Consider the following 12364-nt stretch of genomic DNA (forward strand, 5'->3'; position numbering starts at 1 on the left):
CCAAAACCCGGCCCCCAGAATCCACTCGCCCAGCGCGCCCTTTTGATCCCCAACCCGTGCAATAATCATATATAGTGTATACATCAATGTTTTGTCAAGTGCGGGCGCCTGGGAAGCCCTGTAGCGGTCTGGGCCAAAAGTGGGCCAAATATGGCACATTCCGAGCTACAGGGTAGCGGTAAGAGTGGAATGTAACGGTACCGTATGCCTGGAGGGGCAATCCACGGGGCAATCCAGCCTCTGAACGCCATTGTGCACACTCACTTGCACCAAGTATCCCAATCCAACAAGCCCGGGGTCCAATTCTCACCTGCAAATCCGACCAGGAGAGGGCTCTCCCCTGGCTTAGGTCGTGCCACCGACGTGCATGGGCAATCCCATCACTTTGCCGACTTGCCTAAAATTACATCACCCATCGCGTCTATACATATAGAAGGCGAGCAAAAGCCATTCCACGAGTTCTGACCGCAAACGCGACATTACTGTCATATTGCTAGCTGACAAAACTGCGAGTCATGATGCTTTAAAAGTAACGCCACCATATGTTAGAAAACGTTAACCTGCTGACTTGTGCTGTAAACTGAGAGGCCAAATGCTGCGGGGGTTTCTGGTGACGACCATGAGGACCACTCGCTGGAAGTGAGCTCTTACCGGAGCAGCTATGGCAATACCTCCAAGAGCATCACGGTAAAAACAGTATTGCGATATGAGAAGCATGCGAGACACTGCTCGAAGTCTAAATGCGAATTGCAATATCCCCTGCGACTGTAAGCCATGGCAATTAGCGTTACACTAAGTATAATAACTGCTGCCTGTATTTTTGTTCGGCCCAACCTTATAGGGGGCCCGCTGGCCAGGCCCTCATCGCCGCGTTTATGGAGGAGGATGAGCCGATCTATGAGGATGAAGGCGAGGAGGGCGAAGAATACTACACGGCATTGGTGGGGATGTCCCCCGACGCGGCGGCAGCAGCAGCGCGCTACCGCTCTTCCGCGCTATACCACTTGTCGCACCAGCAGCAGGAGGGGGCTGGCGGGAGCGGGGCGCCCGCCCTGGCCACCGGGGTGAAGCCTGGCGGAGCCGGCGGCGGCGCCAGTGGCAGCGGCTCAGCACTGCGGCCCTCCCGGCGCTCCGCCGGCAGGGGCGGCCCCACCGTCCCGCCAAAGCACGGCCGCCCGCGCGCTGTGACCTCGGCGCTCTCCCCCCGCGGCGGCGGGCCCAGCAACCCCGGCCGCCCCGCCACGGCGCCCGCTGTGCCTGCGGGGCCGCCTCCCCCCTCCATGATGGTGCCGCCCGCGCTGCCCGCATCCCGCGGCCTTGGCTCGCCGTCCGGCGCCCACGGCAATAACCCTGGCGGCACGAACCCCTTCTCCCCGCTCCTGGAGCGGCACCTGGTGTCCCGCCACGCCACCGCCTACAGCGGCACCGTCACCGCCGTACTACACCACGTGGCCAGCCCCGCCGCCACTGGCGTGGCACGTGACACGCAGCGCCGGCCCGGCACCGTGCCGCATGACGTGTACCGCCACAGCGCCGTGTCGCCGCCGCGGCGGCCGGCGCCGCTGACGGTGCCCGGCGAGGCGTGGGCGGGTGGGGCCGCAGGCTCCCCGGTGAGCCCCATACTGATGATGGGGGCTGGTGGCATGGGCACGGGAGGTGGTGGCGGCAGCGGCCTGGCAGCGCCCACTGACAGCGGCAACTACTCCAGCTGCGCACCCAGCCCCAGCGGCACGGCCGCAGGCGGCTTCGGCGGCGGAGGTGCGGGGCTGCTGGTGACTGGCTCGGCGGCAGCGGCGGCAGCGACAGAGGCGGCGGCGCGAGCGGGACTGCACACGGCGCCGGCTGCAACAGTGCAGCGCCGGCCGGCGTCAGGGCTGCGCGGCGTGCAGGCGGCGTCGGCGCTGGTCAACAACCGCCCCTCATCGCCGCCCGGGCCGCCTTCTCCGCTGCTGTACGGCAGCCTCAGTGCATCGGACCCGCTCTACAGCCCACGCGGCGCTGCTGCGGCCGCCGCCGCGGCGGCGGCGGCGGCGGCGGCGGCTGCGCACGGCGGGGCGGGAGGCATCGGCGGCACGGGCGTGTCCGGCCACGTGCCGTACCTGGACCGCGCGTACGACAGCCGGGCGCCGCTGGCGTGTGCGCTGGACGCCGTGGCGCGCCGCGCGGAGGCGCACAAGGCCCTGACGCGGCAGCGCCTGCTGGCGACCGCGCAGCGGCAGGAGCAGGACGCGCAGCGCGGGCGCGCGGCGCGAGCCCCCGGCGTGGGTGGCGCCGCAGGCACAGGCATCGGCGCCGGCGGCTCAGCGCCCGCCAGTCCGTTGTCTCTATTCCAGCCCCACAGCGCGGAGCCCTATCAGCTTCACGCGGGGCAGGACGCAGTGGCGCCGCGCGCGCTGGGCCTAGCCTGGAGCGCCTCGCCGGGCGTGGTCGCCGCCGCGGCAGCGGCGGCGGCCGCCGCCGCCGCCAGCGCCGCCGCCAAGGCTGAGGGCATCAGCGCCAGTGCCGCCGCCTGGCCCACGTCTTCCCTGCCAGGCACGCCGGACGCAGGCGGCGCCGGGCTGCGGCCGTGGTCACCTGCGACGCGACTGGTGAGTGTGACCAGCGTCGGCGCCTGGTCGGTGGACGCGCCGCCCTCTCCCGACAGCCGCTTGGGCGGAGGCAGCAGCTACATGGCTGTGGAGGGGGCCACAACAGCGACAGGAGAGGCTGCAGGGGCGGCGGGGCAAGGTGGCAAGGGTACGGCGGGTGCTGTGCGCGCCGCCGCAGCGGGTCACGTGCCGCCCGGCTCCGCGCCTGTTGGTGGTGCTGGTGGGGGGAAGACCACGGCGGCGGGCGGTAGCAGAGGCAGGGCGCCCGCATGGGCTGCTCCGGCGATGGGTGGCAGGCCCGCAACCTCCCCAGCCTGCGCGGCGCAGGCGCCAGGGTCTCCGTCGCGGCACGGCGGCCGCCTGGCCACCAAGCACACCTCCGCGGCGGATGCGGCAGTGCTCGCGTCGGAGCACGCGGCGGCGGCGCGGGCGCACCTGCCGCCGTCGGTGCGGCGCGGCTACGGCGGCGCGCTCACGCCGCAGACGGTGGCGGACTGGGAGACGCTGACGGAGCCCAACCGGCGCATGATGCAGGCCATTGACAACGTCACCAACCTCGTCAGCCGGCCGCCGCGCAGCCCCGTTGCCAAGGCGGCCAGGGCGGGCGGCGGCAGCGGCCCTGGCACGGGCGCGGGCGCTGGAGCTGGCGGTTCGGATGACAGCAGCGGCAGCCCAAGGAGCGGTGGCTTCGGGTTGCACACAACGGCGCGCGCGCGGCGGCGCTACGTGCGCTACTCCACAGACATCTTCCCCGAGCTGGGTCTGTCAGGCGCCTCCGCGGCCTCGCTCTCATACGTGACCAGCAGTGTGACCGCCGCCGCAGCAGCTGCCGCCAGCGGCGGCTCCCAGATCCTACTGCCTGCATCACCCTCGTCACCCACGCCATCCGGGCAGGCGGGGCCGGAGCATGGCGCGCTCCTTCATGGACCCCAATCGCATCAACCGATGCCACACCTGCACCACAATCCATACGCCAATCCGGCGCTCGTGCAGTCCGGCACGCACGCCGAGGTGGCGGGCTATGGCGGCGGCGGCTTTGGCCGGCTGGAACGGGAGGGCAGTGGCGGCGGTGATGGCGGTGGCGGCGGCGGCGTTGATTCGGAGCCCTCGGCCGCGGGATCGGCTGGCAGCAGTGGCAGCGGCCGCGAGCGCCACCACTACTACGCCTCGGCGCCGCCGCCGTCAGCAGCGGCGGCGGCGGGCTCGGGCTGGGCGCCGCACGCGGGGCCGCGGTCGCCTGGTGGCGTGAGCCGGGCGGTGCACCTGCATCCGCTGCCCACGCCAGCGGCGGCCGTAGCCGCGGTGGCGGCGGCCGGCGGTGCCGTCGCTGCTGCTGCGGCGTCGCTGCCGCAATGGGTGGACACCTCGGCTGCTGCGGTGTCCCGGCCGGGCGCAACGGCGGGGTCGGGCTCCCCGCACAGCCGCGGGTCCACGGCCGCGACCTCGCCGTCAGGCGCACACGGTGGCGGCGGCAGCGGCGCCGGCGAGGACGACGGGCTGTCCAGCGCTTCTTCCGCCTCCTTCGCCGCCTTCCCACAGGCGGGCAGCCCAGCCACCTCGCCCTCGGCCGGCGCCGCCGCCGCCGCCCACCGTCACCGCGCGCCGCACGGCGCGCCTGCGACGGCTATCGGCGGCGCGGGCCTGACCGGACAGGGGCTTGGGCTGGGGCTGGAACTGGGAGCCCGGGGCGTGGCACTACACGGCAAGTCCACAGCGGTGGTCCTGTCGTCTGACGGTGTTGCTGCGGTTGCGGAGGCCGCGACAGCTCACGCCACCTTCAACTTCCCGCACACGCTGGGCGGCGCCTCGCCGCGCGCCGGGGACGCGCTGGGCGCCGGAACCCATCACTACCTACACGCGCACGCGGCGGCGGGCGGCGGCCGGCGCCAGCCGGCGCACGCTCCTGCTTCTTCCGCGGCTGCCGCTACCGCCAACAGTCAGCACGGCATGCAGCACGAGCACTCGTTTACGGACGGGCTGCCCCTGCAGTCCGACTCCTCCCACTCCGCTGACGCCAAGCCGCGTGACCCGCATACGCCCGCACACGGCGACGCCGTGCCACACGCCCACCCCGACCTCGACGACCCCTCCCACGACCTCCACACCCTGGCTGACGTGCACCTCACCACCAGCCTCCGCAGCGGCAGTAGCAGCAGCCGCCGCCAGGCAGCCGGCGTGTCAGGCCTGGAGCTACAGCCTGCGGTAGAGCTGCAGCAGCGCGACGTGGCTCCGCTACGGCCCTACCCGGACCAGCTACTGCCGCTGCAGCAGCAGCAGCAGCAGCAGCAGCAGGCGCCGGCGGCGGGTGCCTCCTACGCCTCGTCTTCCATGCCGCCGTCCCTGGAGCCATCTTTCAGCGGGCTGCAGGGCGTCGGCGCGAGCGGCAGCGCCGGCGGCAGCGGTGCTGCTGGCGGGAATCCACGCGGCGGCGCTACCGGTGCGACGGCGGCCGCAGCGGGCGAGGACAGGGCGCCAGATGAAGGGGAGGCGCAGGACACAGTCGGGGAGCTGCCGACAGGATTTGCATCCAGGGCCGATAGCGCCGCCATGCCCGACGGCGCCGACGGGCCCTCCTACACAGCGGCAGGCTCGGCAGGCGGTGACGCCGCGGCACGGCCCCAACTGGGTCGACAGCTGTCAATCCAGTCCCGACAGGGGTCCATCTCGGGGCCACACCGCCTGTCCCGCAGCTCCTCTACCGCCGCCGCCGCCACCGCCAGTGGCGGCACGAGTGGCGGCGGCGGCGGCTACGGGTTCTTCGGGTCCAGCGGTAGCATCCGACGCCGCGCCGGCGCGCCGCTCGACAATTCCGCCTCGCAATCGGCTGAGCACTCGGCCTCTATCGCCGACCGCGCACCTGCCGATGCCGACGCACCGTTCGCAGCCGCCGCCACCGACGCCACCTCAGCCGCCGACGCCGACGCCGATGACGTGGTGGCGGCGGCGCCCGCCTCGCCGACGCCCGCGGCGCCGCAGGGCCCGGTGCTGACGCCGGGCGCGGGCTACCGCGTGGTGACGTCAGTGGCGGCGGCGGGCCTGGAGGAGGCCCTGGACCCGCGGCAGGCGGCGCGGCAGGCGGCCACCGCCGAGCTGGATGCAATGCTGGAGCGCGGGGCGGACTACGAGAGCAAAGTCAAGGTAGGTGATGGGTGGGTGGGGGTGGGGGGTGGGAGGGGGCGGGGGGGCGGGCCTGCGGGTGGCCACATACGGCTGGTGCCCGGTATGCATTGCGGGGAACTGATGTAGGCAGGGACATAGTGGGACATAATGGCGCACGGCGTAATCCAGGTATATACGAAACGTAGACCACAAGCACACCCATGAATGACATTACTATTGCCGCATGTGGTGCGCTGTGCAGGCTGCAAGTCGCGCCACCAAGGCGCTCGCGCGGGCTCCGGGCGCCGCCGGCCCGGCCGCCGGCGCGCCGTCCTCCCCAACGAGCCCGCACCTGGCTATGAAGGTGCTACAGCCGCGCAGCTCGGCGGACATGGCAGTAGCAGCTGGAGGGGGCGGGCTGGAGGTGCTGGCGGCTCCAGTGCCCGCTGCGGCAGAGATGGAGGCAATGAGGGCGGCCGCGCGGGTGACTGTGGCCGCTCCACCCGTGTCGCTGGTGAGCCCTGCTTTAAGACTGCGGAGGGTTGAGAGTGACGTTACGCTATCACATGCTTGTGTGCGATCCGTTACCAGAAGTGTGGCGTGTGTCCTGCCAAGTCCTGACACGACCTGACGTGTTACCGCTCCCCTTTGCCGCACACCCTCTCTGCCATGCTGCTCACAGGCGAACCGCATCAGCCCACAGATGACGGCGCCGCTGCCGGCCGCCGCGCCGCTCAGCCCAGGCCGCCGCACACCGGGCGGCGCACCCTCCTCCCCCGAGCGCGGGCGGGTGCCGCGGCCCGCCAACTACCAGCACGTGCAGGCAGCCACGGAGTCGGGCCGTACGGCACACATGCAAGATGTGTGGGCGTCGTAGTCTCGTAGATCGATGGGTGGCGGCTGGGAGCTGGGTACATGACATGTGCGGGGCAAGAGGTGGCCAACGTTGACGGTTTGGTGTGTGTGCATGGGGTGTGGGGCCAATGCCAGATGAACTTATGGATCCGGGGATAGGCTGGGTGGTGGTTAATGGGTGGTTGTGTCAGCCGTGACTGTCGTTGTCAAGCTCGTGTTTTAGACGTTCTGTATGAGCCATATTCATCACGTTGTCGTACTTTTGCTCCCGTTACAATAGGGTATCGCATTATTATCACTGCCTCTAGCCGTTTGAAACGCCTCGGTCTCTGTAGACATATGACGTCAAAGGCTCAGATCTTGAACATCCGGTGCCGGAAAGGCATTGCAAGCACTGCGCATCCGCCGCATGTGCCGCGTCTGGCTGCGCTGCGGGGCCCCAATGGGTCGAATCATATGCACTGTTACGAGTATTTACTGCCTTCCACGCTCACCGGATTCTTCGCATTCTCCGCGGTGGGCTTCAAGCAATCACTCCAATACGAGCACTGCCAATCAGCACAAGCCCCGATTCATGCAGACATTGATCCAGCCTTGAGCAGGGAGAGTATTTACTGCCTTCCACACTCACCGGATTCTCGGTAGTCCGGCCTTGAGCAGCGGGAGTCTCGAGGTACCGGCGTACCGGTGTGCTTACGTGCGGCGGCAGTGAGTGTCTCTGTGTCTGCGGAACCTCCTGCCTTGGGCCAACAGCCATACTGGATCACGCGCAGACAGCGCGTGCCTCGGCTGCGCCAATGCGTCCAAGCTCCTGCCCATCCGCTGCTGTTTCCCGGCCTATCTTCCAACCCCTCCTACCCCTCCAAACCCGCCCCCTGCCTGCAGATCCCCTTGGTTATGGCATTCCGCAAGCAGGAGACGTGCCAATTGCCAAACGTGCGCGGCGGCGTGCAATCCAACCAGACGAGCGTTATAAGGCCTCTGGGACCTCCAAGAAAACATGTCATGGTGGGGCAAAGCTTGGAGCGAAGGGTCCTGCCAGAAGGTACCTTCTACAAAGGTTTTGGGGCTGAGCCCCTGGAGCGCGGCGACTCAGGAGGGGCCGACTTCAATTGTCTGTAGCCAGCTCACCAAGCCTGTCTGACCGCCTGGCCCCTCCTTGTCGGCCCTCGCCCTGAACTCCACCTGCGCCGTCACCGCCTCTCGCAGTCCTGCCTCGGCTGTTCAGCTGCCAAGCGACTTCGACTGTCCACCACCTGCGACCTGAACCCTGTCCCATCACACGTCCACCACCTGCGACCTACGCCCTCCTTCTTTCCCCTTCCCCTTCCTCCTCTTCCTCGCCGTCTCCCTCCCTCCCCCCCTCCTGCCCGCGCGATTCCTTGGTCCGAGCGCCCCAGGAGGGCATGCGGTCGAATCGCAGCGGGGGCAGCTGGTTTGGGTCCTCGCCCAGAAACCTCAGTATCCGCTCCGACAGCGCCGGGCTCTCCTGTGGTGGGGCATAGCAACGCACGCGCGGGTGAACAGGGGAGAGGAGGCGGGTTTGGGCACGCGGCACGGCGTGTCATCATGGCAAGTGTCGGGCGAGAGCCGGGGGACTGAGGTGATGCAGGCCTTGTGCAAGGGCAAGGTACAAGGGCATGCAACGCCGACCGCCTCAGCATGACGTCATGCGCACCAGCGGATAAACGGCTCCCCTTCCCTCCACACACATCTGCAAACCGTCGCTTTGCTGCATCGCATACACTGTCTTTGCGCAATGTTTTCCTTGTGCTCTTTAGCACATGGCTTATTTTGGGATGGGAGTGAAAATACCCCCCCACACACACACACACACACACACCACACGCACCTGTGGGCTGAACATGTGTTCCATCAGCACACGCAGCGCGTGATCGGGGTGCTCCGCTACGTAGCGGTCGTACCTGAGCGCGTGCGTGGTGGCGGGTGTTGTCAAGATGAAACGTGTGCATGGTTGAGAAGGCATGATCGCGTGTGTACTTATTTGCCGCGTGTGTGTGCGTGTGTGCATGGGGGACATCGAGCGTGTACATGTGTGCCTGCAATGGACGGCCCCGTGCCCTCCTCGTCCAGCGCCCCTCGCCCCTCCCCATTGGGCTCGGGCACATAATCCCCCCTACCAGCGTTCGTGCCCTTCTCCCCACCCGCGCCCCCATCTACCAGTCGTGTGTGGTGAGCAGGTCCAACTGCAGCTGATCCGCAGTCACGTTGTGGCCCTGGCGTGAGTTGAGAGGAGGGTTGTAAAGATGGTACTGAATGCACTGAGGACTGAGACGAAGCCGTTACCAAACGAAGGGGGGGGGGCAGAAGCGGTTACAGAGGCGGTGATGGAGATGGATATGGAACCAGGGCCTTGCTGGGGATCAGATCATATTTGCATTGTATTGGAGGCATCGCATCCCAGACCCGTGCATTGCTCCCGTACGTCCTACTGTTGCATGCCCGGCGGCGCAACCTAGCTCTCTTCCTCCTGGCCTTCCCCGGCCCCGCTCACAAATCTCCGCAGCATGCCCGCCAGCTTGGTGTTGGCCTCCAAGTCCGCCGCCGCCCGGCTGTTGAGAAGGAACTGCAGGAAGCAGGCCCCGGGGGGTTACATTCATGATTGGTTAAGGATGCAGTAGACGGTAGACCACCGGGGGAGGTGTGCACAGCCACAGGGGTTAGAGGGCCCAGGGGTCGGGGAATGGAGGGAAGGGGGAACAATGGGGGAAGGTGGCGTCAGAGCTCGCAACGGGCATCTAAGCTGCATCGCACGGCCCCTTAGCCTACTCAAACTTAAGCGAATAGCCGTGCTATGTTCACGCTTAGATACGAAGTCGCAAAGTGCGGTCCCGCCCTTGGCCACCCCCTCTCGGCATCCCATCCCTCCCTCGCCAGCCCGCAGCCTGCACCTTGACGTCGACGCACAGGGATCGCAGGAACGCCATGAAGGCTGCGAAGTCCGAGTAGGGCGAGCCGGGCGGGAAGCAGCGGCCCGACACGAAGCGGATCTGGTGGGGAGTGGGTGTGGGGGAGGCAAGGGGAGAGCGGAGGGGGTGAGGGTGTGGCGTGGACATCAGAGCAGCGGAAAGCAGGTGGGGTATGGGAACGGGCCGCACCAAGCGGGTGCGGCGACTACAGCAGCTTCGAGACGCGCGCGTCAGGGCCTTGGTCCTACCACAAACATGCAAGCAAGTACGGAACGCGCGCCTATCCATTACGTGAAAATGTGATGCTGCGCCGCTCCGCCGCCACCCCCAGCCGCACCTCCTTGAACCCCGACACCAGCTCCTGCTGCCCCCGCTGCCCCCGCTGCCCTGGCAGGTGGTAGTGGTACAGGGTGGCGTAGAAGGCGCGGGCGGCGTCGGCCAGCCGCTTGGGGTGGAAGTCGTTGAACCAGGGCAGCTGCAGGCAGGCAGGAGCAGGAGCAGCAGGAGCAGGCGACAGGTGCAACACAGGCACCGCAAGCATGTGATGAAGGACACTGAGGCAGGGTTGTATGCATGGGAAGGGTATCACGGTACATGTTGCAGCACCGAAGGCTGGGCCGCCCTTAAGCCTAAATCAACGCATCATTATCCGCGCTCATCGTGCCTTTAAGGTTCTATTTTGAAGCCCTCGCATTCGTAAGTTCTGCTACAAAGGCGGCCGGAGGGTTCTCACCTTCTTCAGCGGCGCGTGTCGGTCGTATATGGCCTTGACGGTGCCGAAGTCCAGTCGGCTCTCATCCCAACCCGCTGGCACTAAAGCGGTTACTCCACCGCCGCCCTCTCCTGCTCCTGCTTCTTCGCCTACTAGCCGCCCACGCCCGCTCCCTCTCCCGCTCTCCCCAAAGGCCTCCTGAAGCTGGCGGTGACGAATGTGCACGCGTCTCCGCCTCCCCTCCTGTTTCCCCTGCTCCCGCCCCTGTTGGTGCGCCTGCTCCTGCGCCTGCCCCTGCCCCTGCTCCTGCGCCTGCCCCTGTTGCTGCCATTTCGCCGCTAGCCGCGCCACTGCACTGCTGTAGTCACGGCTCTTGCGCAGACCCGTCTGCCAACGCAACAAAGGGCAGAAGGCGTTAAGGGCGCTGCCGATAAGTTTGTGAGTGTGGGGCACCTGCTCCTGTTCGGCGTATGTGGCGGAGCTACGCAGTCGCACCCCATGCCCGCCCCGTGCATTTCTTACTGCGTGCACGTCCCTTCACATCATCATGCACGGGCCCATGTTGCATCTTCCGTCGCTGCTTAGTCTAGATACCCGTCGAATCCAAACATACATCCCACTCCGCTTCCGCCTTGTTCCACCTCCTAGGTCCTTGGTTTCTTCGGCATGGGAGTGAACGATCCCATCCCCACCTCTCCTCTCCTCCCCCCATTTCCTCTCTTCCGCGCTCTTTTGCATGGGGTTCGTTTAATTTGGGCTGGTGCTTACAACCCCCAATTCTACCCTCCTCCCACACCCGCCACACACCTGCAGCTGCCTGGCCGCCAGCCACAGGTGATGGAAGGCGCCGCCCTGCTCGCCACGGACCAAGTAGCGCGGCAGCTGGCGTGGTGGGAGTGGGTTTGGTGCGTGTGTGTGTGCGTGGGGGGGGGGGGGGGTTAGCGATTGCGTGCGGGATCGCAAGAGGATCAGCAGCATGAATCGAGGGGGACAACTTATGCCAGTTGCTGTAACTGTGATTGTGGCGACTGCGACGCCCGACCTCCTTTCATTGCCTAGTCCGCCATGCACTTTGCGCCGTCCCTGCTACATTTGCGCTATCCCCAAACACCGTGGTCCCCCCCCCCCGGCGAAACAACGGTATGGAATGCGTCGCGTGTGCCCGCTGTACCTCTGGACGTCGGCACTTCACTTCATATTTGATACACACCATCCCATGGATGGCTACCCCCCCCCCAGTCCCCAAGTGCCACCACACCACACCACACCACAGCAGCTCTCCTTAACCCGTGGGACAAACCTACCCCCACACCACTGCATCTTCTCAATCCCCCCAAACAGAAGCCACACATACAAGCACGCTGTTTTAATTCCCTTCCAATACACACCCACACCTGGTTGACTGCATCCATAAGCTGCGTGCTTCCGGAGCGACCGGTGCCCAGGATAAACAGGCAGCGCTGGGGCACAGGTAGCGCAGGCAGCGTGGAAGCCACCTCTCCTGAGGCGGTCCCTAGGCCCCCCGCCGCTTCCACCACGTCACCAGCCGCCGCTGCTGCCTGTTGGAGCGTTCGGTGATGGTGCGCTACGCCGCCGGGTTTACTGGCAGCAGCTGCGTGCACGGCGCGGGCGGAATGGGCCCCAGCCGGCACCACCGCCGAGCCGACTGACCCTTTGTCATGCCGCTGCGTATACCTATGTTGATGAAAGTTGACCACATCGGTATGACTGTGAGCGAGCGTGTGCTGCGCGTCGCTGGCCTGAGCAGACCGCGATAAGCGCAGACTTATCAACAAAACACAGGCAGTGAAGAAATAACAGTGGTCTTTTGAAAAGGTTATCATGATGATGAATATGAATCAAGGGAAGCTTGCGTCATTTTGTAAGTTCAAGACGTCAAGCAAGGCCTTGCATAGAAACCTTGAAAGCAGGGCATCCTTGGAAAGGTAGGGGTTTTCAAGAGCAAATTTTGAACCTGAAAACGCGAAGGTAGAGAAGGGGGGAGTGCTGGTTCCACCCTGAATCCAGGTTTCTGCGTTAAGCTTACGTGCCGCACAACGGCACAACCCAGAGTAGTGCTCATGTTGTAGTTTAAATTTTGGCTGAGAATATAATGAGGGACAGTTGACCCTGCCGCCCGCCAGCGAACAACGCGACGCCCCGCCACACCCGGCGTGAGC

The 12364-nt window shown here is 66.3% G+C and overlaps 2 protein-coding genes across 2 annotated transcripts; one reads left to right on the plus strand and one right to left on the minus strand.

The window, feature by feature from the left end:
• Nucleotides 1-426: 426 nt before the first annotated feature.
• On the plus strand, nt 427-7021 carry CHLRE_05g244500v5 (uncharacterized protein). The gene is made up of 4 exons (XM_043062481.1): nt 427-687; nt 842-5726; nt 5950-6201; nt 6370-7021. The coding sequence occupies exons 1-4, from the start codon at nt 662-664 to the stop codon at nt 6562-6564; spliced, it is 5358 nt and encodes a 1785-aa protein (XP_042924667.1). The 5' UTR covers nt 427-661; the 3' UTR covers nt 6565-7021.
• Nucleotides 7022-7250: 229 nt separating this feature from the next.
• CHLRE_05g244450v5 (uncharacterized protein) lies at nt 7251-12136 on the minus strand. The gene is made up of 9 exons (XM_043062480.1): nt 11579-12136; nt 10992-11066; nt 10206-10571; nt 9810-9947; nt 9455-9553; nt 9058-9129; nt 8724-8779; nt 8395-8467; nt 7251-8031 (listed from the first exon to the last, which is right to left on the minus strand). The coding sequence occupies exons 1-9, from the start codon at nt 11594-11596 to the stop codon at nt 7843-7845; spliced, it is 1086 nt and encodes a 361-aa protein (XP_042924668.1). The 5' UTR covers nt 11597-12136; the 3' UTR covers nt 7251-7842.
• Nucleotides 12137-12364: the final 228 nt, after the last annotated feature.

The sequence above is a fragment of the Chlamydomonas reinhardtii genome, chromosome 5 (assembly GCF_000002595.2).
Source record: "Chlamydomonas reinhardtii strain CC-503 cw92 mt+ chromosome 5, whole genome shotgun sequence".
Taxonomy (NCBI): Eukaryota; Viridiplantae; Chlorophyta; class Chlorophyceae; order Chlamydomonadales; family Chlamydomonadaceae; genus Chlamydomonas; species Chlamydomonas reinhardtii.